Source organism: Cervus canadensis, chromosome 16 (genome assembly GCF_019320065.1).
Source record: "Cervus canadensis isolate Bull #8, Minnesota chromosome 16, ASM1932006v1, whole genome shotgun sequence".
In the NCBI taxonomy this organism is placed as follows: domain Eukaryota; kingdom Metazoa; phylum Chordata; class Mammalia; order Artiodactyla; family Cervidae; genus Cervus; species Cervus canadensis.
The window spans coordinates 61,025,786-61,050,253 of NC_057401.1; the positions used below are offsets into that span (position 1 = coordinate 61,025,786).

At 52.8% G+C, this 24,468-nt stretch overlaps 1 protein-coding gene across 3 annotated transcripts; it reads right to left on the reverse strand.

Moving 5' to 3' along the window:
* Window positions 1–376: 376 nt before the first annotated feature.
* MED10 (mediator complex subunit 10) lies at window positions 377–24,259 on the reverse strand. Of its 3 annotated transcripts, XR_006273371.1 has the most exons (5): window positions 24,056–24,259; window positions 23,099–23,182; window positions 19,113–19,215; window positions 2,677–2,940; window positions 377–527 (listed from the first exon to the last, which is right to left on the reverse strand). XR_006273371.1 is itself a non-coding variant. In XM_043488832.1 (4 exons), the coding sequence occupies exons 1-4, from the start codon at window positions 24,175–24,177 to the stop codon at window positions 2,899–2,901; spliced, it is 351 nt and encodes a 116-aa protein (XP_043344767.1). In that variant the 5' UTR covers window positions 24,178–24,259; the 3' UTR covers window positions 2,190–2,898. The 3 variants fall into 3 exon arrangements, 2 of the variants coding, with proteins under 2 accessions (XP_043344767.1, XP_043344766.1); XM_043488832.1 differs by lacking the exon at window positions 377–527 and having other exon boundaries at window positions 2,190–2,940; XM_043488831.1 differs by lacking the exons at window positions 377–527; window positions 2,677–2,940 and adding an exon at window positions 16,028–16,624 and having other exon boundaries at window positions 24,056–24,258.
* Window positions 24,260–24,468: the final 209 nt, after the last annotated feature.

The following is a 24,468-nucleotide window of genomic DNA, read 5'->3' on the forward strand; positions in this document are numbered from 1 at the left end:
TCAGGGTCCTTTACGATGAGTTGGCTCTTCGCACCAGGTGACCAAAGTATTCAAGCTTCAGCATCATATTCAAGGCTGATTTCCTTTAGAATTGACTGGTTTGATCTCCTTGCAGTCCAAGGAGATGGGCACTGGTCTTCAGCTGTGGAAATTCTGAAATCTGGACAAATGTGTGAAATGGCAAGACAGAGGCATCCTCCCAAACTTTCACCCCTGGGAACTCACAGAAAAGGTTCCTGTCTCACCCCTGCCTCCCTCAGAGCCTCCCCAGGCATGTTCTCATCTCTTCCCTGTTACAGACACAGAACCTGCGTGTTCCAGGGCTGCAAGGAGTCTGTCCCATCGCTGGCACATTTCCCGGGTCCCTATTGTGTGATGTCAACTAGGGAGGTGGGAGGGGTGCAGACTTCCTCTTCCGCCGTAGGGGGCTGTCTCCTGGGCTTCTTCTCTGCTGGGGTGGGTGGTCAGGGGAGCCTGGACCCACATTCTCTCTCTGGGCGTCTTTTGTTCTGCTTCTTGCTCGGCTGCTGTAGAGAGAGAGAGCTGCCCCGGGTGCCTCCTAGGAGGTCAGGACCCTCCTGCTGCTCTGGGACGGAAGCCCTCCCCTTCCTTCCTTCTTGACCCACGGCCACTAGAGGGCTCTCCCTGATGGAGCGTTCTAGAAGGGCCTCTGTGTCCAGACGGACACCGCCACTCTGCACGAACTTGAGGGCATCACGAGGGTGAGATCCCTCTCTGGAGGCCGAGGCCACGGTGCCCCTGGCTGGTGGGAAGCGAATGACCGCGGGGTGCAGAGACTCAGGCAGCCTCCTGTTACTGCTGTAACAACGGAACCACCGTCTTAGTGGCTTAAAGCGACACCCGTTTATCCCTGGGTTCTGGAGGTAGTCCAAAAACGGCTTCGTGGCTAACATCAATGTGTCATCAGAGCTGTGTTCTCTTCTGGAGGCTCTGGGAGAAAATCCACCCCCTGCCTTTGTCAGTGTCTCCGGGCTGCCTGCATTCCTTGACTTGGGGTGGTTTCCTCCATCCTCAAAGACAGCAACAGTGCCTCCCTTCACCCCCTCTTCTGTATTCATAGCTTCCTCTCACTCTCCTTCTGTGCCCCCTTCCGCTTTAAAGGACACTTGTGGTGACACTGGGTCCACCCAGATAATCCAGGATAATCTCCCTATGTTAAGGTAACCTGATTAGCAGACTTACTTAATTCTGTTACCCAGACTCCCGTTCAACACTCACCTAACATATGCACAGATTCAGGGATTGAGAGGTGGCCAGCTTTAAAGGGCTGTAACTCTGCCTATCACACCTCCGAGGCAGGTCTCCTCCTCGCCAGGTTTATATGATTCCTTTAGGTTCCAGATACAGGATGGGAAAGAGGAGTTTCCCTGGCATCACTGAGAGTGAGAGCATCCCCCTCCAGAGACTGAGTCTTTGTACGGAAGTAACCACCACCGTAAATCAGCTTTCTCTCCTCTAACTCTCCTCCTCACACTATACTGGAGGCAGACTGCAACCTGGTCATGTGCATCTTCAAGGCCAGCAGAAGGAAGAATGTCTTTTTGCTTGCTTGCGTTAGTCGCTGAGTTGTGTCTGACTTTTTGCAACCCCATGAACTATATAGCCCGCCAGGCTCCTCCGTCCATGGGATTTCCCAGGCAAGAATACTGGAGTGGGAAGAATACTTCTCCAGGGGAACTTCTTGACCCAGAGATCGAACCCAGGTCTCGCACATTGCAGGCAGACTCTTTACCATTGGAGCCACTAGGAATGGAGTCTTATGTAATATAATGTGGTCATGGGAGGAACACGCCTACTCCTTTGTCATATCTTATTGGATAGAAGTCACAGGTTCCACCTACATTCAAGGGGAGGAGATTGTATACACTGTGACTCCCTGAGGGTCATATAGATGTGTCTGCCAGCAGTAGATTCAGATAGATAGATAGATGGATGGATGGATGGACGGATGGGTGGGTGAATGGATGGGTGGATGGGTGGGTGGGTGGATGAATGGGTGGGTGGGTGGATGGATAGATGGGTGGTGGGTGGATGGGTGGGTGGATGGATGGATGGATGGGTGGATGAGTGGATGGATGGATGGATGGATGGGTGGGTGGGCGGATGGGTGGGTGGGTGGGCAGATGGATGGGTGGGTGGGTGGGTTAATGGATGGATAGATGGGTGGAGGGTGGATGGGTGGGTGGGTTGATGGATGAGTGGGTGGATGGATGACTGGGTAGAGATAGAAATGACAGGTAGACAAATAGGTAGATAGATAGATAAATATGAATTCATTCTAATAAAAAGTAACTGAGAAGGCTTAATGGGCTTCCCAGGTGGTGCAGTGGTAAAGAACCCACCTGCCAATGCAGGAGATGTAAGAGACATGGGTTTGATCCCTGGGTCAGGAAGATCCCTTAGAAAAGGGAATGGCTACCCACTGTAGTATTCTTGCCTGAAGGATCACAGGACAGAGGAGCCTGGCAGGTTACCATCCACGGGGTCACAAAGAGTTGGACATGACTGAAGCGACTTAGCATGGGAAGGCTTAGTATATGTTATACTGGAGCTATCGACGGATATGCGGATACTGTTCCTTATAGTGCACAAACAAAGCTAACATAAGAAAGCTGCAGACAAACACAGTTTGTGTGCACATGCCTACTCACTCACTTCAGCGCTGTCTGACCCTATGTGACCCTGAGGACTGCAGCCTGCCGGTCCAGTGTCCACAGGCGAAGGAAGGGGCGATTTGGGGAAGGACCAAGGTCTCCTTCCCTCGGGTGTTCACAGAGAGGCCGTGTGGACGCGCTGTGCCACCTCTGCAGAAGGATGTCAGTCCACGTTCATGGTGGGTCCTTGTGGCCTCAGGTCCCTTTCCTCACTGGGTATCAATTACTCTTGGGCTTTGTAACTCCAAAACTTTGAAATGGATTCCTTTAAAAACAAAGGAAAAAAATTAACAAGGTGAGTATAGAGGGAACATAGCTCAATAAAAGCCATTTATGACAAACCCACAGCCAACATAGTCCTCAAGGGCGAAAAGCTGAAGGTCTTCCCACCGAGATCAGAAACAAGACAAGGATGCCCACTCTCACTCCGTCTAACACAGGAAGGCCTAGCCACAGCAATCGGATGAGGAATAGTGGGGCTTCCCTGGTGGCTCAGTGGTAAAGATCCCGGCAGCCACTGCAGGAGACACGGGTCCAGTCCCTGTCCGGGAAGATCCCACCTGCTGCAGAGCAGCCAGTGGACCACAATCACTGAGCCCAGATCACAGAGCCCGTGCTCTGCAATAAGAGAAGCCCCTGCAGTGAGAAGCCGGGCACCGCAACCAAGAATAGCCCCACTCGCTGCAGCTGGAGTAACACCCGTGCAGCACAGAGACAAAAGATTGTCTTAAAAAAGAAAGGAAGAGAAATAAAAGGTATCCACCTTGGAAGGGAAGGAGCAGATCTGTTTCTTCTTTCCTTCCATCCGCATCCCTCTGGGAAGAAGGCTCCTCTCTGCATTGACACCTCCCCTCATGTGTGAGGGTGTCTCTGACCCATAGCGCAGACCCCTGCAGACTCTGCATGGGTGGGGACTCCTGAACTGTCCCCAACTCTTCAGGAGACCGTGAACGTGCTTCTGGGCTCGGTACACTACAGGACTTCTGAAAGGATGGAGGCACAAGCCAGGGCCTTCTCTGTGAGCCCACAGGCCCTCTTGCAGGCCAGACCCTGCTCGGCCCCACCCCAGGGGTCCTCCGTGGCCAGCCGGCTGGAGGAAGGTCGATGGGCAGCTCTGGACATGGAATTGGATGTGGGTGAGGACGGAGGAGTAATAACAGAGCCTTGGGGGATGATCCGGCCGTTTTTCACACCCTGGTGGCTTCAATCTGCCCTGCCCCTTTCATCTCCAGAGAATCCCAGGAGCAGAGCATCTTATTCCAACAGCGGACGACAGCTGCCGGGTGGCTGTGAAAGCAATGCAGTGGCTCGTCACCAGCTCCCAGAGGAGAAGGGTTGGCATGGGAGAGATCAGAGTCCACACGTGTGGCCGTAGTCAGTGATACTTGGTGACGCTCTGGGTGCAGGGTCCTGGCATGGGGTGCAAGCTTTCTTTCTCACCACGGGTGCAGTGAGACTTTGAAGGTACAGCAAGGGAGGTGCTGACACCCATCCTCACGGGACCTGGGCAAAAGCAGCCAAGGACACACGTGGCATCCAGGGGAGGGACAGAGCCCTGCTTCACCTGGTCTCCACGTGTGCTCCGAGCTCCACCGAGCCCTGAGCGCTCGGCCGACTCTCCAGCCCACCTTCTGTCAGGCCCCATGGGTCTGGGGGTGAGACGTGGTGGGTAAGCTGTTTCCGAGGCTCACCGCAGCCAAAGCTCTCAGACCTGCACCTTCCAGGGTGCTTCTGTGCCTCTGGGGACCCAGCCTCAGTTTGGGGGAACTGTTTCCAGCTGTTCAGGAGACCGTGAATGTGCCTCTGGGCTCGGCATGCTACAAGACGTCTGAAAGGATGGAGGCACAAGAAATCTCAGCTTTCGGGATCCACCTCTGCAGAGGAGCTGGTGGCTGAGCCCTCAGCCACGCAGGGCTCAGTTAGAGGCCAGGCTTCCATGCGCGATGCTGGGAGCCCACGTACAAGCCCATCTTTAAACAGCAATTCAGCAATAACTACCAAAACATAAAACTAAGATTATGGCATCCGGTCCCATCACTTCATGGCAAATAGATGGGGAAACAGTAGCTGACTTTATTTTTGGGGGGCTCCAAAATCATGGCAGATGGTGAGTGCAGCCATGAAATTAAAAGACACTTGCTTATTCCTTGGAAGGAAAGTTATGACCAACCTAGACAGCTTATTAAAAAGCAGAGACATTACTTTGCAAACAAAAGTCAAGGCTATGGTTTTTCCAGTAGTCATGTATGGATGTGAGAGTTGGACCGTAAAGAAAGCTGAGCGCCAAAGAATTGATGCTTTTGAACTGTGGTGTTGGAGAAGACTCTTGAGAGTCCCGTGGACTGCAAGGAGATCCAACCAGTCAATCCTAAAGTAAATCAGTCCTGAGTGTTCATTGGAAAGACTGATGTTGAAGCTGAAACTCCAATACTTTGGCCACCTGATGCAACGAGCTGACTCATTCAAAAAGACCCTGATGCGGGGAAAGATTGAAGACAGGAGGAGAAGGGGAAGACAAGAGGATGAGATGGTTGGATGGCATCACCGACTCAATGGACATGGGTTTGGGTGGACTCTGGGAGTTGGTGATGGACAGGGAGGCCTGGTGTGCTGCAGTCCATGGGGTCGCAAAGAGTCAGATACGACCGAGCGACTGAACTGAACTGAACCAAAACATAAATACACGTGATTCCACTTCAAGAAGGTCCTCTCTGATGGTGTGTGATGAAATGAACAACGGGGTGTCCTGGGGCATTATCTGCACCAGCAAATCGGGAAGGACTCCCCAGACAGAGATGGAGTGAACCCCTAGCTGTGTCCCTGTGATGGGGGGCCACCAGCCTGCCTGACCGAGCCCTCCACGGTCCGAGATGGGAGGATCCGCGGGGGGTATTTTAAGTGAGAAAAGGGGGACGTTGTGCAGTGTGTATACAACGATCCTATTCTTATTTTTACAGGCATCACACAGAACACATGCTTAGACAGCGTCTGGCCTGCCTGGAAAGATACACGCAGTAAATAAGAAGCAGGCTGGGCGCTGGGGCTGGCCTGCACTGCCCAGTTTGCATTTTCCCCATGGAAACCGAGCATTCGAGACCACAGTGTTAAGCATACTGTCTGCTTTTGCTCCCCGTATAAGATAATAGTTGTACAAACAAACAGAAGACTACTGAAGCTTAACAAGAGATCCAATAGAACCAGAGTGAAATCGATACTGTTTCAGGCCTGTTAGATATGGGGGCAGGCTGCCCGGCTGTGTGCGGAGGAAGATTTCTGGTTGCACGCTGTGGACAGTGAGTGAATGGTGATTAATAATAGAAATGAAAACACCCTCCTGAAAATGTCGCTCCTGGAATGTTTCACAAGGCATGAGACGCACCTGAGGACTAGCCAAAGGGCCAGACCCCAGTTTCCAGAAAAGGTCCGTCCTGTGTGCTGCTTTCTGCCTCAGTTCATAACTCATCCTCACTCTGGGCTGCAGATGCTCCTCTTGATTAAATCCGTGGGCAACTATGTCAGCGGCCCTTTGGGACACAGATGCTCCAGCCTGCGCCCACTGGAGAACGAATAAACGCCCCGCATAAACAGGTTGCCTTAAAATATGTGTGCTGTCCCCTAACAGTGCCATGGACAGAGCAGGCACCCCGAGGGGTGGGCAGTGTGGCACCAGGAGGGTGTGTGAAAGAGGCCAGGCAGGAGGGAGACCCCTCTCTTCTTCATCCTGAGTGCATCGTCCACCTGGTTGCTTTGTGGGAGCACAAGCAGGGGACACGGGGCAGAGCTCAGGGCGTTTTCAGGAGGAGCAGGTGGAGGAAGGTGGCGGAGGAGGAAGGAGCGGGGGAGAAATAGGAAGAGGAGGCAGAGGGCTTCGAACTCTGGGACTGTCTGCGCATCCATCACCTCCCGCAGCCTCAAGAAGGGACAAGGCAGGAGGACTAGGAAGATCGGAAGAGATGGTCGCAAGTGATAAAAGGCAAAGAAGTTGAGAATAAACTGGGTGTGATGCTCTGAAGAGGCTGAGGCTGGTATCAAGCCCGGGAAGACAGGATCAGTGTCCTCCTGGCTCCTCGGTCCTTGGTTGCCGCCCTCGCCACCCCTCAAGATGCAGGAAGTGTCGTAGAACCAGTGCTTGCCAGGTTCTTGCAGCTCCAGACCCAGGAATCTTCGCATCTCAGAGGACCAGGATGGACACCCTTCCTGCCTTTCTCGCCCATCTCATGCATCTTGGCTGCAGCAGCATCCAGACCTCTGACTTGGGACCACCCAGGCAGGGGGAAGGTGAAACCAGCAGGGGCAGGTGGTGGCATGGGCCTGGGGCAAGGTGTGAACGAGCCACTCACCCGCAGCTCTGGGACAAGAGGAGAAGCGGGCCACGGACACGCCTCTGCTCCTGAAACTTTATCATCCATATTATCACCCAAATTCCCAGAGCGGTCCCATGGGAGTTCCAAGTCCTGGCCCTTCTTGTTCCAAGCTCTGTTTAGACAGCAGGGTGTAATGCACCTTCGTACCAAGCACTTTCAGGCTCATAATGTAAAAGACCCCACTGCTCGCCAGATGAACTAAACTCGCAAACCTCACAGCGCTCCATCTGGGATACAAACTTGCTTATGTGAAATTTAAAGTTTTAGCCTTAAGTTACCCCTGTGTGTTACTCAGTGGTGTCTGACTCTTCGAGCACCCACAGACTGTAGTCCGCCGGGCTCCTGTCCATGGGATTTCCCAGGCAAGAATACTGGAGTGGGAAGCCATTTCCTCCTCCAGGGGAATCTTCCCAACCCAGGACTCAAACCGGAGTCTCTTGCAACTTCTGCATTGGCAGGCGGGTTCTTTACCGCTAAGCCATCAAGGAAGCCCCGAAGAAGGAGAATCCCTTTAGTAACTAAAGGAGATAATATAAAAATCTGTTAAAGAACTATATTTGGTTCAGTTAATTTTTGCAGAATAACAAGTCAATTTTCATGTATGTTCTTTTGCCTTCCTGTTCGGACCCTTGATCATCCAGCTCAGTGATGGAGGTTTATGAGTATCTCACATTCTGGACTCTTTCCTATCAGACAATTCAGTCTTCAAGCCATTTTACATCATAAATGTGACAGAAACTCACACATCAAACTAATGAAGCAGAATAAAGAACAAAATTCAAACCCTACAGAGTAGGGTTACCCCTACAGGGTAAGTTTCTGTGGGAAAGGATCAACGTTAGCACCCAGAATGTGAGGATCCAGGTCACCCTTTGTTCTGAAAGTGTCAGAGCGGGTCTGACCCCCATTTCCAGTTCCCTCCCTTCCTGCCCGCCTCTGCGATATAGGCTCTGTAAGCTAAGGTGTGAGATAGCCTGCCGCCTTTGCTGCTGGGGCAGCCATGAGGCTCCGTTCTGGCCAGTGAGGGGTGGGCAGAAGTCCCTGAGAGACAGCGCCCTTCGAGAACAAAATGGCAAAGCCTCCATAGGAGAAACCCTTTCGTCCATCAGCCTTTGCCTTGCCTCTTCTGTGTTTACTCTACCTGGAATTCAGGCATGATATCTGGAGGTGCCGCAGCCATCTTGTGATGTGAAGACAAAAAAAGCTGTGTGCTAAAAATGGCAAAGGGGAGAAGCAAATCAGTGTGGGTGGGTCCTGGTTAATGCTTTTGAGGAGCTACAGTTGTTTGGGACACACAACTTGGAATTGCTTGTCAAAGGAGAAAAAATAACTCCTATCTTTTTTACTCACTGCTTTTTGAAACTTCCCTAATTCAAAGCCAACTCGCATGAAACAGTAAAGGTCAATAATCATTGTAATAAAATAAAATTGTTATAAAATGAATGTAATAAAATTACACACTCCCCCATATAGGGCTTCCCTGGTGGCTCAGTGGTAAAGAATCTGCCTGCCAGTGCAGGAGACACAGGTTCAATCCCTGAGTCAGGAAGATCCCCTGGAGAAGGAAATGGCAACCCAACTCAGTATTCTTGCCTTGGAAATCCCAGGGACAGAGGAGCCTGGTGGGCTACGGTCCATGGGGTCACAAAAGAGTCGGACATGACTTAGCAACTAAACACCACCACCATATACATATACATGATTCGTTTTGATGTCTATTTAAATCATCAAGTGAGACAGGTATGTAAAATTGTTTTTTAAAGTATTGCTGATGTAATATGAGATTTAATCTCCCCTAAAAGTCATCGAAATGTCAAAGATTGTGGGAAAAAACAAATGCTTCTGGGTCATTGTGAAACATTCCAGCCCAAGGGGAACTAACACTCCACAAAAAAAATAAATAAAAGAAAAAGTGGGGAAGATCCCCCTGGAAGAGATTCTAACAGCCCTACTTATCTCACACTGGAGCACCTTAATCGCTGGGCAACTAGGGAAGCCCAAGGAGCCAGTCAGGGAGCAGAGGCGAACTGGTCAAGTGCAGAGTCGAACAGGGGCCAGGATGGGAGAGAGAGCAAAGAGAAGCAAAGCCGTGTCTGCAGGGAGCCGCCACGGGGAAGGGGCCGGGGCGGACCCGGATCCGAGGCTCCGCTGATTTCTCCTTCTGAACCAGACGCTGCTATAAATACGGCCGGGGACATACATTCCAGCAGCGCAGCCCTCGTTTTCCGTCTGTGCGTGCTCAGCTGCTGAGCGAGCCTGCCCCCCTTCTGCCTCGTTACCCTACTGTCTCCGCCATAAAAACGGCCAGAAGACTGCTCTTGCGAGCCGCGTGGTCTGCACCCACGTCAAGGCCTGTCCAATCTGTCTGCCTCCCGTCTTGGACTTCCTGTCTTGGAAGGAGAAGTTTAAAATAAAGGAAGTAGCGAGCGGCTGGGCACAGGCACCTCCAAGCCTGTCTAAGCAGAGAGCTGTTTTAATATCACCACCCTCCTTCGCATCACCTCTCCCCCACCCCACGCCCACCCCCCTAACCAGCGCTGAACATCCCGGTGGGTGGACTGTTAGGAGGCAAAAAAAAAATCTGAGACAGTCGCTCTGGGAGCCAAGACAGTCAGGCTCAGCAAAATTAAGAGAGAAGTAATAGAAGCAAGCAACTCTTCATTGTCCGATCAGGATTGATTGAGTGCCTAAAGTGTCCCGAGTGAGCACCGAGAGGAGCCACGTGCCTTGGTCCGTTCCCAGCAGCCTTGACCAGGTACCGCAGACGTGTGGTCCTCACAGCCCTGGAGACTGGGCAGCTGAGATGGGTGGCTGCGTGTTCTGGTTCTGGTTCTGGGGGAAACCCTCCGTCTATCCTGACCCGAACTGCTCACACAGCAGAGGGGTCCCTCGGTCACCGTGGGGGAGGGCGCCATGGGGCTGGAGTGGACACGGGGGTAAACCACGCGGTCCCGGGTGAGGCAGACACGGCAGCTAAAGGCAACCCTTGCATCTAACCTAATCCCGCGTGGCCAACTTGTTTTCAAACGTAAATGGGCGTGTGCACGGTCTTTCTTGGTGTTCACAGCACTTTGTTGTCGGTTAGTTGCTCAGTCATGTCCGACTCTTTGACACCACGTGGACTGTAGCCCGCCAGGCTCCTCTGTCCATGGGAATTCCTAGCAAGAATACTGGAGTGGGCTGCCATTTCCTTCTCCAGGGGATCTTCCAGATCCAGGGATCGAACCTGCATCCCCTGCATTGCAGGCAGATTCTTTACCCTCTGAGCCACCAGGGAACCCTGTTCATAGCACACTTACCCACCCATCCCCCCCCAAAAAAAAACCCAAAATTCTTTTTAAATGCTTGGTTTTTGAAATGTTGCTCCTACGGATGACTAGCAGAGCTTGTGTGTGATGAGCTCTGGGGTGAAGCCTCACCCACCTGCTCAGAAGCCACAGGCAACCCGCACTCCCCTGGGCCAGGCCCCGTCACACAAGGACCTGCAGACCTGACGACCTGTCACCTGTCCTCTCAGAGCCCAATGGGAGCGTCTTCCAGAGCGGCCGCAGCCACGGAAACGTGGAGGCCCTTCAGGAACCTGCCCTCCACCCACCCCCGCCCCCCCGCAGCTCCTGCACAAAGGCGCTGCCAGCTGTGTGACTGCGTCATATGGACGTGTGTCTCTGTGTGTGTGTGTCTGTGTGTATGTGTGTCTGTGTGTGTATGTGTCTGTGTATGTGTGTGTGCATGTGTGTCTGTGTGTGTGTGGGTATGCATGTGTGTCTGTGTCTGTGTGTGTCTGTGTGTGTGTGTGCATGTGTGTCTGTGTGTGTGTGGGTATGCATGTGTGTCTGTGTCTGTGTGTGTGTGTGTGTGTCTGTGTGTGTGTGGGTATGCATGTGTGTCTGTGTGTGTGTGCATGTGTGTCTGTGTGTGTATGTGGGTATGCATGTGTGTCTGTGTGTGTCTGTGTGTATGTATGTGTGTCTGTGTATGTGTGTGCATGTGTGTCTGTGTGTCTATGTGTGTGTGTATGCGTGTCTATGTATATATGTGTATGTGTGTTTGTGTATATGTGTGTGCATGTGTGTATGTGTGTATGTGGGTATGCATGTGTGTCTGTGTGTATGTGTTTGTGTACGTGTGTGTATGTGTGTTTGTATATATGTGTGTGCATGTGTTTGTGTGTGTGTATCTGGGTGTGGGTGTGTATATGTATATGTGTGTATATTTTTGTGTGTGCATGTGTGTCTGTGTGTATGTGTGTGTGTATGCATGTGTGTCTGTGTGCCTATGTGTCTATGTGTGTGTCTATGTATATGTGTGTGCATGTGTTTGTGTGTGTGTGTGTATCTGGGTGTGTATGTGTATGTGTGTGTATATATGTTTGTGTATGCATGTGTGTATGTGTATGCATGTGTCTGTGTGTCTATGTATATGTGTGTATGTGTTTGTGTATGTGTGTGTGCATGTGTTTGTGTGTGTGTGTATCTGGGTGTGTATGTGCATGTGTGTGTATATGTGTTTGTGTATGCATGTGTGTATGTGTATGTGTGTGTATATGTCTGTATGTTTGTGTATATGTGTGTGCATGTGTTTGTGTATGTGTGTATCTGGGTTTGTGTATATGTGTGTGTGTGTATATGTGTTTGTATGTATGTGTGTGTATGTGTATATGTGTGTGTGTGTATGTGTGTGTATGTGTTTCCATATGCATGTGTGTGTGTGTATGTGTATATGCGTGTGTGTGTCAAGGCCATCTGCAGGGATCCTTCTCTCTTTGCTTTGTAACTTCCACTATCAGCCACAGTATTTCGTCCTTATCGCCAAGCCAAAAAGCCTGTAACTACTGTTTCTTTTTATAACATTTAACTTTCTCCTTTCAAAAAGCAAGAAAGGCTCTTACGGGACCAGGGAGAAGAGAGACGCTGCTCCTGTTTCTCCATAGACACATCATATTTTAGCAGTCTCTCCAGCCGCAGATCTTAGATTCTGTACTCCTGACCGGCCCCTGCTGGGAAGAGGGACGCGGACATTCTCCGTGGTGGGGGCGTTGGGAGGCAGGGGGCATGCGGCTGGACTCTGGGCGGATCTGGTTGGGAGAAAGGACACGGCCGCTCCCGAGTCAGCATGCCCAGGACCTTGAGCGCAGACGTGCCTTACAGGTGGAGTGGCGGGTGGAGAACGGCAGCCAGCCTGCAAAGCTCTGTCTCTCAGACTGCAAATGCGATTTAGCAACAGTCTTTGCCGATGTAGGTTAAGAATCCTGAGATGAGACCATCCTGGAATTCCCAATGACAAACGCCATTATAAGAGACACAGGGGGACTTTCCTGGCGATCCAGGGGTTAAGACTTCACCTTTTAATGCAGGGGGTGCAGGTTCAATCCCTGGTTGGGGAACTAAGATCCCACATGCCTTGCAGCCAAAAAACCAGAACATAAAGCAGGAGCAATATTATAACAAATTCAAAAGATTTTTTTTAAAAAAGAGAGAGACAGACACAGAGAAGATGGTCACGTGAAGACAGAGGCAGAGACTGGAGTGATGCGACCCGGAGCATCCAAAACCCGGAAGAGGCAGCAAGGACCCTTCCCTGGAGCCCCTGGAGCCCCTGGAGGCCGTGGCCCCACCCACCTCGATTTCTGACTTCTGGAAATCAGGGGCATGCCTTGCCCCCCTGCCTTGTTATCTGGGTGACCTGAGCTGGCCGCCTACCTCTCTGTGCCTCAGCTTCCTTGCCTGTAAACTACCCCACGGGCTTCCTTGCAGACGTAGTCAACAAACCCAGGCCAGCTTAACCCGGGTCTGACACACATTCACAGCACGCTGAGCATTACAGAAACATTATGTAGGAGTTTATTGACTGGCCTAGTGTTCATGGTATGCTGTCTAAGAAAAAACCAAGTTACTAACTCACGTGTGCAGGAATAATTCCACATCTAGCTCTTCATTTGTGCGCGTGTTAGTAGAAAAAATGTCCAGATGGATAAAAAGCAGAATATTAACAGTCAGGACAGCAAAACTGGGTGACTTTCTTAGCTGTATTTTTCTGAGTTTTCCATAATGAACACAACTGATTATCTACTCAAACACAGGAAGGGCATCCATCCTACTTCTGCATAAAGTCAGGGCTTCATATTGGTTTTCTTCCTTAACTGCAGAGGTTGCTTAGGTGATCGATCGTTAAAATAATCTATGCAGCTAATTGATTTAAAGCTCAGGCCCCAGGATCCACATCTTGGTGCCATAATGGTTGAAAACCAGTGGTATTTCAGGCTGGTTGGTTCGTTGATCAGTGTGTAGGGGAAGCGGGCAGAGGAGAGATTTAAAAATCAAAGGAGGAAATTGCAATGAGGTGTCAAGGAAGAGTAAGGGTGATGGGAAGAGAGGCAGCCCATCAGGATGGCTGCCACCAGGATAACATGAGTCATCAGAGTTCAAAATTTCTGACTGAAACGAGAGGAGGGGTCCTGGGACCCGGGGGGGCAGGGAGGGGCGCGAGGTCAGGGTGCACGTCCTGAGTCCGGGATATGGTCCTGGAGCTTCCGGGAAAACCTAAAGGCCGTGGGCAGTTAGGCTCCACACGCCCTCTTCACGGTGAGTTTGCAGGAAGGCTGCCTGCTGACCCCGGTGTCCGTTCTGAGCCTGGAGGGCTTGGTCATCCTGAAGAGGACTTGACCTGGTGGGCACACGCAGAGAATGCCAACACCAGGCATGGTGCAAAACGGAGGTCAACGTGTGAGACTTGCGGACGCGTCCCAAGGCTGCCCACCACGGGCCCAAACTTGTACTGGAAAGGAGATGGGAGACCATTCCGGGGCACTCCTGCCTCGCGAGCCCTGCCCTGCTGGGCCGGGGTCAGCGGACCCCCACCCTGGGGCTCTACACCATCCCTGACGGCTCGATAAGCGCCTCCACTCACCGTCTCAAGGATCCTCAGTAAACGGCCAAAGGCTGCCTGATCCTCGGGCCCAGGGCGGGCAGCACAGCCCCCTTGGCCAGCGACGTCCTGAGCGTTCCGGAACCGACGGGAATCGAGGATGCCTATGGACCTGCCGGGCAGCCAGGCAGGGGGGTGCAAACACACCTTCCACGGCTGGGGATTCGGGACGCCCACATCCAGATCGTGCGACGCTTCGAGGACGCGGAGGGTCTACTGCAGCCGGGTCCCTGTGCCAAGTGCAGAAGACAGCCGTCTACCTCATCAGCAGAACCGTGTGGGTCAGAACCCGCGCTGGACAGGCACACGCGTTCTCTGCACGCCTGCCGTGAGCCTGGGCTGCGGGACCCGTGCCGCTCCAGGCCATGAGAGGGTACCACCTCCTGCAGCTTGGGGGCTGTGCTGGGGACCGAGTGGGCTCGTGGGAGCTGGGCTTCCCGATGCCCACGGGCGGGTGACGGGGCGGCCGGAGGTGGCAGGGCCAGTGCAGGAGCGCCCAGGGCCTGAGCCTACCGGACGGGCAGTCTTCATCTGGTATAAACCGGGTCAGGAGAGGAGGCCCTTCCTGGTGACGCTCAGGACGAACCACTGACGAGGAGGCAGCAACTTCCTTAGGGGCCTGGTCCGCGACTCCTCGCCAACACAAGACCCCTCGGGGAGCGAGGGCAGCCTCAGCTGACACCACAGCCTGCACCCCCCACCCCCAACCCCGCCGCGAGACTCAAGTCCCCAGTGGTGGGTCTCGACCCTGGGGGTCCGGAGTCACTGGGGGCGGGTGCCCCACGTCCACGCCCACCCCTCCCGTGAGACTCAAGTCCCCTGTTTGCGGGTCTTGATCCTAGGGGGTCCAGAGTCACTGGAGCAGGTGCCCATCTACACCCACCCCTCCCATGAGACTCAAGTCCCGTTTGCGGGTCTCGATCCTAGGGGGTCCAGAGTCACTGGAGCGGGTGCCCATCTACACCCACCCCTCCCATGAGACTCAAGTCCCGTTTGCGGGTCTCGATCCTAGGGGGTCCAGAGTCACTGGAGCAGGTGCCCATCTACACCCACCCCTCCCATGAGACTCAAGTCCCATTTGCGGGTCTCGATCCTAGGGGGTCCAGAGTCACTGGAGTGGGTGCCCCACGTCCACGCCCACCCCTCCCGTGAGACTCAAGTCCCCAGTGGTGGGCCTCGATCCCAGGGGTCCAGAGTCACTGGAGCGGGTGCCCATCTACACCCACCCCTCCCATGAGACTAAAGTCCCATTTGCGGGTCTCGATCCTAGGGGGTCCAGAGTCACTGGAGTGGGTGCCCCACGTCCACGCCCACCCCTCCCGTGAGACTCAAGTCCCCAGTGGTGGGCCTCGATCCCAGGGGTCCAGAGTCACTGGAGCGGGTGCCCATCTACACCCACCCCTCCCATGAGACTCAAGTCCCGTTTGCGGGTCTCGATCCTAGGGGGTCCAGAGTCACTGGAGCGGGTGCCCATCTACACCCACCCCTCCCATGAGACTCAAGTCCCGTTTGCGGGTCTCGATCCCGGGGGTCCAGAGTCACCAGGGGCAGGAAAACAACAAGGCAGCTCCCGGGGCCCCAGCCCAGAGCCCCCGACCCAATAGATCCACCTTCCCAATAAATGAGTCCAGGACATTCTGGGGCGGGTGGTCTGTGAGACCCTTGAAAACCACTGCCCTGGGCCGGTGGCCCTGAGTCAGCCCACGGATGCAGCAACAGCATCACCTGAGCTTAGCAACCACACCGCCTCCCGCGGCCAACCCGGCCCTGCGGCGTCAGAGGGCGCAGTAACCCCATGCAGCCCGGCAGCGGCCCCAGGCTGACACACGGGACCCCGGGGCGGTGGTGGCGGGAACACGTCTGAACCGTGGTCACACACCCGCGGGCCCCTGTGAGACAGGCTGCAGGGAACCAAGTTCTGCCTTCTGCTTTTGCTTTTCCTGCTCAAATGCCCGCAGGACACTCTTTACAAACATTCCTCACACTTGAGCGAAGTGGCCATGGTTTACAAGACACACAGCACTAAATTATAAAAATGTTATAGAAACAATTCCACAGAGCAAGTAAGTATTTAAAGACTTTATTACTTTACACAAACTGAAGTCCTTTGAAACACAGTTCCACTGAACGCATTCTTTATGCACCATACTCAAAAATATACAATTTAAAGCACTTAAAACCAACTTAAAGTACTTCTCATGTTAAACCAATTTTTCCCGGTTTTTTTTCAGTTTTGACATTAAAAAAAAAAAAAGGAACAGAAAGAGTGCATTAAAAGAAAACTGTCAGCGACGGCTTTTAAAAACTTTTGGTTTACCTATCACATTATTTCCAAGGCTGCCTGGCCGTGGAGACTCACATGCCTCGCACTCGACGCCGTGTGATCACCAGCCGTCTGCGGGGTGAGGGCAGGCTGGGGGCACTGCCCGCACGCCCGCAGGCCCCGTCCCCAGGGGCCCGCGACGGGGACAAGGGCACAGACATGCGCTCAGTCACAGCGGCCTGGGGGCCACGACCAACGCTGCAGGACAAGGAGGGTCTTCAGACGGAGGGCGGGTGCAGTTAGGAGGGAGGGTGGTCCTCCCCTCGGATGCTTCGGTACTTAGCCATGTCTTCTGGAAATACTTTAGAAAGTTCTTGAATCAACAGGCTTTTAAATTTCTAAGGAGGAAAAACACACGATCAGCATGCTTTTCTGGGGACCCGTCACCCGAGTTAAAGCCGACGGCCGCCGAGCCTCGAGCTCGGGGGAGCCCGTGCCCTCGTGGTGCTGTGGGCTCAGCCCCGGGAGGCGCCCCGCCCACGCAGCAGGGGGCTGCTGAGACCGCGGTGCGTCCGCAGCCCCGGCACAGCAGAGCCGCCCGCGAGGGGGAGGTCCACTCAAACGCCGCTTCTTCCCTCCGGCCTCCAACGACAAAGAGCCAGCCGCACGGGTGGAGGGGGCTTCTGCACACGGCACAGGAATCCTCACATAATGTTTAACTGAGCAATTATTAACTCACACGGCATCAAGGTCACTGTTCGCACACAGCTCGAGCAAGCCTTCTGGAGTACCGGAAGCCTGTCTTCCCCAAATGCCGGGGCTCCCTGGGCCTTCGTATCAGTGTACTTGTCTTAATCTGACCCCAGATGCAGCTAACACAGGCCAGCATCTCAAAACCTTTTCTTACAACGAGCTGTACAGTAAAGCCGCACGGCGGGGTAAACAAAGAGACTGTCCTTAGGTGAAGACAGGAAGACATCCTCAAAGGAGACTGCGCACCAACACTCCAGAAGCCACCGGAGACAGAGCTCGAGCAGGCTTCTGCACGTGGCCCACCGGGCGCACGAGCTGTCCCGCGAGACGCTCACGGTCACAGGAAATGACACCAAGAGGCAGAGAAAGGAACGCAAACCTCACAGACAGCCGCTGGCGTCACTGTGGGCAGGTGACCTCCAGGCCGACGGCGGGGAGCACGGGGCCCCGGGAGCACAACCCCCAGGGGCCTCCACCCTGTTCGTGAGGTGGAGGTTCCTGCTGGACGACACAGCTCAGCCACACAGCGATCCAAACCACCGCAGCTCACGGGGATGATGCCCAGCTCAAGAGCAGCTCAGGCTCCGGCTGACAAAGCAGAAGGGGGCCACGGGTGCCACACGAGCCAACACGCAGAGCGACCCCGGGGCAGGACCCCCGCCCTGAGCACAGGACGGCCGTCACCGCGGTCCCCACGCAGCTGTCCCGCAGCACACGGGACACCCCGCGGCACGCTGCACCCGGGGGACAGCGGCAACACACACCTCATGCTCCTGGACTCCTGGGGCTCGGGCCGCGGGGGACACGGGGCAGGGATGCAGAGAAGGCCGGCCCGCGAGGCCTCCCCAAGGGGGAGAGATGCTGACCCCGGAGGGTGGGCAGGGCACAGAGACATGCGGGGGTCCCAGCAGAGGAGACGGCCGGGGAGTAGCCAGTGAGGAGGGGCTCGAGGTCATTGAGGCCGGGTCGGAATGAAGACCAGGGTGGAGGCAGGGGGGTTCCCTGTCAGAGGCCAACCGGAAGGGGTGCAGTGCCCACCCCACAGTCTGAATCACGGACGAGTCAGTATAAGGAAACAATTCCAGGCATCATGCTCAAGATGCAGAGCTTTCTAGACTTCATCAAGACCAAGAAACAGAAAGTGCAGGGTCTCTGTGGAGAGCAGGGAATCAGGTACAGGGGGCCTGAGTTGGCCACTGGCAAGGATCCCGATGAGGAAAAGGAGGATGGTACATAAGCCTCCAGGCCCACAGCCTGCAGTGGCAGGGACGGGCCTGACTGAGGGGCTCAGACAGCACCCCAGGCAGGCTGGAGACACTGACACTTTACAAATGGGAACAGCACAGTTAGTCAATGACAGCTAACGCTACAAAAATTACCCGTGACTTTCCTAAAAGACTGCCACGTTGTCACATTTTTTTATGATATGACACAGCTCCTTGATATTTAATTTTATTACCTATTTCCTTGGAAGGAAGGCTCTGACTAACCTAGACGGCAAATTAAAAAGCAGAGACGTCACTTGGCATACAAAAGTTCGTATATAGTCAAAGCTATGCTTTTGCCAGTATTCAGGTATGGATGTGAAAGTTGGACCATAAAGAAAGCTGAGTGCCAAAGAACTGATGCTTTTGAACTGTGGTGTTGGAGAAGACTCTTGAGAGTCCCTTGGACTGCAAGGAGATCCAACCAGTCCATCCTAAAGGAGATCAGTCCTGGGTGTTCATTGGAAGGACTGATGTTGAAGCTGAAACTCCAATACTTTGGCCACCTAATGCGAAGAACTCACTCACTGGAAAAGACCCTGATGCTGGGAAAGACTGAAGGTGGGAGGGGAAGGGGACAAGAGGATGAGATGGCTGGATGGCATGACTGACTCAATGGACATGAGTCTGAGCACACTCAGGGAGACAGTGGAGGAGAGGGAAGCCTGGCGTGCTGCAGTCCATGGGGTCGCAGAGTCAGATATGACTTAGCGACTAAACAACAACTGAGCAATAACTGCTCCACAATCCAGAAGTCTCCAACGTGTAATGCGGTCAGATAGCTGATGTCTCACAGTCTATCAGCCAAATTCGCTTTGTGAGCATTTCTTGATGTTCTGACATTACTTCCTATTTATAAGAACCTTACCTTCATTGTGTCAATCTTGCCTTTAACTTGCTCATTCTTAGCCAGAGCCCGCTCCAGGCACTCTTTGGTGTAGAGCTGGGGGTTTCGACCTTGGTCTATGTATCTGGAAACAGGAAACATCGCTGTTAACACCCTCACGGCTGACACCTCCTCTCACAGTTTCCTCACGGGGGAAAAGACACGGGCAGCGCCTTGTAACCTCACGGCCCTGTCTGGAGGGTGTCCGGGAGCCGGGTGGGTCCGGGCTCCTTCGTTACACACGCAGCAGTGACTCACTCTCACGTTACTCTCATCGTATGAGTAACTCGTGAAGTCAAGTGACGATCACTTATAACCCAAGCAAGCTCCATGGCGGCGCCAGGTCAGGCATTTTTCAGCATTTGTGTTTTTCAAAAGGTTTCACCACCTCTCCATCCTCATGACAGCCTGTGAGGTCAGGCAGCTCTTGACAAGATAGAGCCAAGCGTGAGCGGGAGCCTCGGGCCTGGGCAACACAGGGAGAAGCGGCCGTGCCTGGGTGCACCTGTCCTGGAGGGGATGGGTGAGGGGAGCGCCCGAGCAGGAGAGCCGGCCTTGCCCGTCCTGAGATGAGTTTATGAACTGGAGAGAGACGGGGCTGATATACTATTTTCTTTTTTCACTTTTTATTTTGTACTGGGGTATAGCCAGTGGGGTATGAGAAGTATGGGGTATGAGTTTCCCCAGTGGCTCAGACGGTAAAGAATTTGCCTTCAATGCAGGAGACCTGTGTTCGATCCCTGGGTCGGGAAGATCCCCTGAAGAAAGGAATGCCAAACCACTCCAGTATTCTTGCCTGGAGAATCCCATGCACAGAGGAGCCTGGCGGGCTACAGTCTACGGGGTCACAAGAGTTGGACCTGACTTAGTGAATAAACCACCACCATGTAGCCAATTAACCACGTCAGTAGTTTCCAGGTAGACAGCAAAGGGACTCAGCCATACATATATGTGCATCCATTCTCCCCAAACTCCCCGCCCATCCAGGCTGCCACATAACACTGTCAGAGTTCCCTCTGTTGTACAGTTAAGTCCTTGCTGGTTATTCATTTTAAATACAGCAGTGTATATATGTCTATTGATACATTTCTAAGTAACTTGAATTGAACTAAGATTCTCTCCAATTATTTAACAATATAAAACGATTTTTCTTGAAACTTCAACTTCCCCAAAATGTCTTTGTCACCCCAAAGATTTCGTTGAGCACACACCTAGATAAACATCCACATCTCACTTGGGTAAGGATCTGCCTGAAGACTTGCAGGTCACTCGGCTAAACAGAATTATTAACAAAGAAAGAAAACCATGACAACCAAGTCCCAATTTTACGCTTCAGTTAAAAAAAAAATTATCACTTCAAATTAAAGACATAAACTTGCTATTGATAGTATAAAAACTGACCTTCCATTACAACACAGCAAAATACTAATAAATCAAAAGTTCTAGAAATCCCTTATTACTGTGATGTATTTTAAATGATAGAATGAAAAAAGCCAAAGTTACGATTAATTCTAAGCAAAATCCATCCATTTCTGGTGAGAGAAATCTGTCGGGCCCAAGTGTCCAAAATAAACCACCCTTTCAATAGGGACGTCACCTAGATTGGACGCTTCTTTGACGATGGAAGGTTGAACCCCAGGTCTGCCAACTCCCTGACCCCGAGTTCCCCACAGGAGGGCCGAGCTTCACAGTCACCTCTGCCACAGGCGCAGGCCCTGGGGACACCCTCCACCACCGGCACAGAGCGACTGCCCTGCACACTGCTGCCTGCTGGATGCCTGGAGGCCTCATCTCAGCCCCACGGGGGTCTCAGCCGGCCTGCGGCCCACCAGCCGTGGCTGCAGCTGCGATGGCAGAGCCTCACCATCCCCACCCCTTCAGGAGCCTCTCTCCTTTGCTCCACTTCAGAAGCAGGAGCGGCCCTTGGCAACTGTCAATCTATTCATCCCTCACACTCAGGACCAGAACAGCTCTGATGAGGACTCTTCCGGGAAAGGGAATTGGGCTCCACCTTCCCGCCATCACCCCAGGAGTCTAGAGCTGTAACGTGCTTCCCGGGGCACCACGCCCCTTGGCCCGCGGCACAGGACAGAGCTGAGACCATGAAAAGTGCACCCTGTGTGTCCTCACTGGGTGCTCAGCTGCTGAGCTGTGCTGTGACAAGGCTTTTTACCTCTGACACTTGGGGACAGATAATGATAACTCTTCCCTTTACTGTGCAAGGAACTCTAGTGATTTACATCTGCAGTTTTACTGCAGAAAGCCCCAGAATTCTCTTGCTGTTCTAAGCCAGCTCTGGGAGAAAGGCTGTTTAGCCCAGAGAACTGGCCCTGGTCAAGGACAACACAAGTCCAGGATTTTTAAACTAAAAACAGAGTTGCCACATAATCCAGCAATCCCACTCCTGGGCATATATCCAGACAAAACTAAAATGCAAAAAGATACATGCACCCCTGTGTTCACAGGAGCACTGTTTATAGTAGCCAAGATATGGAAACAACATAAGTATCCACCAACAGATAAATGGATAAAGAAGATGTGGTATATGTCTGTGTACGTCTGTGTGTGTGTATATATATAGTTAGATACTCCTCTGCCTTTAAAAAAAAAAAATAAGGAAATAACGCCATTTGCAGCAACATGGATGGATCTAGAGATTATCACACCAAGTGAAGTCAGAAAAACAAAGACAAATATAATATGCTATTCCTTATAGGTGTAATCCAAAACACAGCACAAACGACCACATCTCTGAAACAGAAACAGACTCACGACACAGAAAACGGACTTGTGGTTGCCAAGGGGAAGAGGACGGGCAAGGCAGAGACGGGGAGCTTGAGATCAGCGGAGGCGGAGACCGGTCTCTGTGAGATCCCGCCACTACAACAAGACCCTACCGTACAGCACAGGGAACCACATGCGGCACCCTGTGATAAATCACAATGGAAAGAACGTGAAAAAAACACATATATCACTAAATCACTTTGCTGTACAGAAGAAATTAATGCAACATTGCAAATCAACTATACTTCAATAAAATAAAATTTTAGAAAGTCCAGAATTTTAGCCTCAGCTCCAGCACTGACTAGCTAAAGAGCCCATGCAGTTACCTATCAGTTCTTTCACCTGTGAAATCAGTGCACTAAAACCTGGATTAATAAAATCTAAAAGAGTTCATTTCCCAGAGGCGCTCTCCAGGCCATGACTATACCCTGGTGCAAGTAACAAGTAACTCTCTTGCAGCAAACAGTAAACATCCTTCCTTGTCTGAAGATTTTTTTTTTTTCCCCAATAACACACATATTATCATCTCCTGGAACTAGCACTGCCAGGGCAGTCTGGGAGACACAGACCAAATTCATACTTCTCGGGTTGTTTCTGCCTTTGTTTTTTTTTTTTTTAATTTATAATACAGCCACATAAGACTTTCTCCTTCTCAAGGAAAAAAAGAAAGAAGTCAGGAAGTCATGGGGCTGACCTTTCATCTAAGTAGGATCTTGAGAGCCTATGATGTCTTTCAAATATTTAAAGAGCCTTTATTCACTGTAACACTTTTTGAACAATACTATACTGAGATCTTTTTTTTTTTTTTTTTTTAGTTCCATTAGAACATAAGCTCCATGAAGGCAGGTATTTTTGTCTGCTTTTTTCCCTGGCATCTGCCTAGCACCCAGACCATCCCTGCCACACAGCAGACATTTAAACACTGGTGGTCAAGGAAAAGTGTTAGTTGCTCAGTCATATCTGACTCTTTGTGACCACACGGACAGTAGCACACCAGGCTCCTCTGTCCGTGGAATTCTCCAGGCAAGAACACTGGAATGGGCTGCCATTCGCTTCTCCAGGGGATCTTCCCGACCCAAGAACTGCAAATTCTTTACCATTTGAGCTACCAGGGAAGCCCTATGATAAGAAACTCATTACAGGAAAACCAAACAAGAATCAGAAATATCAAGAACAGTACTTACTCAAATACTTCTAAAGGGACCGTGATATCGTGAAGTTGCTGTCTGCATTTATCAATATCCTGTAAGCCAGTAACAATAAAATTCCTGGGGGAGAACATGAGGTTAGTTTAGATGACCACACTGGGCCCCACCCACAGCGAACCCAGGAGGGCTCCAGAGGCCTGTTCCTTACACAGCAACAGGCGACAGGCAGCTCTCGGCTTTTTGGTCAGCTAGGATTCCCCGGAAGGCTCTGGAGTTATACAGTATGCTAACATATCCCTTGATTTTTCTTTTTGAACAAGGAACTACCAATATTGAGGGGTCAGAAACCAACAGGAATAAGGGCAGGAGCCTCTTGAGATTTTGTGTGCCCCTTTGAGACAACACGGGGCGGGGGAGGGGGGGGCGGCAGGGCGCAGTGGACTGGCCTTCGAGAGTCCATCCTCAGAGTCTGGAGGAAGAAACCCACTAGGCCTGGTTTAATTTCAGTTCGGCTTGGGAGCCTTCCTAGAACATCGGGCTGGTCCCACAGCACTGGGTACGGAGGCGGGATTGCAAACACGCCTGTTATGTTTGAACCCCCCATAAAGCTGCGAGCCCGTGTCCACAGCATTCGACTCCGCCTTTGGCCCATCCCAGGGGCCTAGCACCAGGGCCTGCACAAGGCTGCTGCCAGAAAAACTAATTCATAAGCGTTCCGTGGCCCCTCTCTGCCCCCAGCACCCACCGTCATGCGATTCCTCCTGAAACGGGAAACTGTTATCTGGCCCTGATGACTTCTCCAAATGGGGCCTGAAGGGAAGGTCCCAGCCAGGGCAAGGCGGCAAGAAGGCGGCAGCGGCCAGCGCCCCTGCGCACAGCCTGGATCAGGAGGGACAGGCCCCCGAGCAAGAGTTGGGGGCAGGCAGAGGCTCGCGGCCGGACCCTGGCTTCTCACCCCGGCCCCAGGCAGACACCGCCCCGCGTGCGACTCACAGCTTCTGGTTGAGCCCGGCCTGGCTGCTGGGCTGGAAGTCGCTGACGATAATGCCGAGCTGCCGGATGTTCTCCACGAACTTCTCCAGGTGCTCCTCCAGGTGGTCGAACTTCTCCGCCATCACCGCGAAGCCCGCAAACCGCCACGGGCGTCGTCCTGCCCCGCCGCTTCCTGCTTCCGTCCGGGCCCGCCACCACTTCCGCTTCCTCTGGGGGCCGGATGGGGCGGGGCCTGGGTGGTGGAGCGGGGCTGCCGGGGCGGGGCTTGAGCGCGAGGCGGGGTATGGAGCGTGGTTTGATCGCGGGGCGGGGCGGGGCGGGGCGGAGTCAGCTCGGTCCCGCCCCAGCATCCCTAAGCCCGCCAGGTGAGCGGCACGCAGCAGGTGTTGGTCCTCAGGACTTGCAGGCGTGGC

Bases quoted from the DNA above. Each gene is read 5' to 3' on its own strand.
- MED10 (XM_043488831.1), bottom strand. From the start codon at position 24,177: ATGGCGGAGAAGTTCGACCACCTGGAGGAGCACCTGGAGAAGTTCGTG. The intron at 23,183-24,055 runs GTGAGTCGCACG...GTTCTCCCCCAG, and splicing joins GCCGGGCTCAACCAGAAGCT to GAATTTTATTGTTACTGGCT. The intron at 19,216-23,098 runs GTAAGTACTGTT...TCCTGTTTCCAG, and splicing joins GTCCCTTTAGAAGTATTTGA to ATACATAGACCAAGGTCGAA.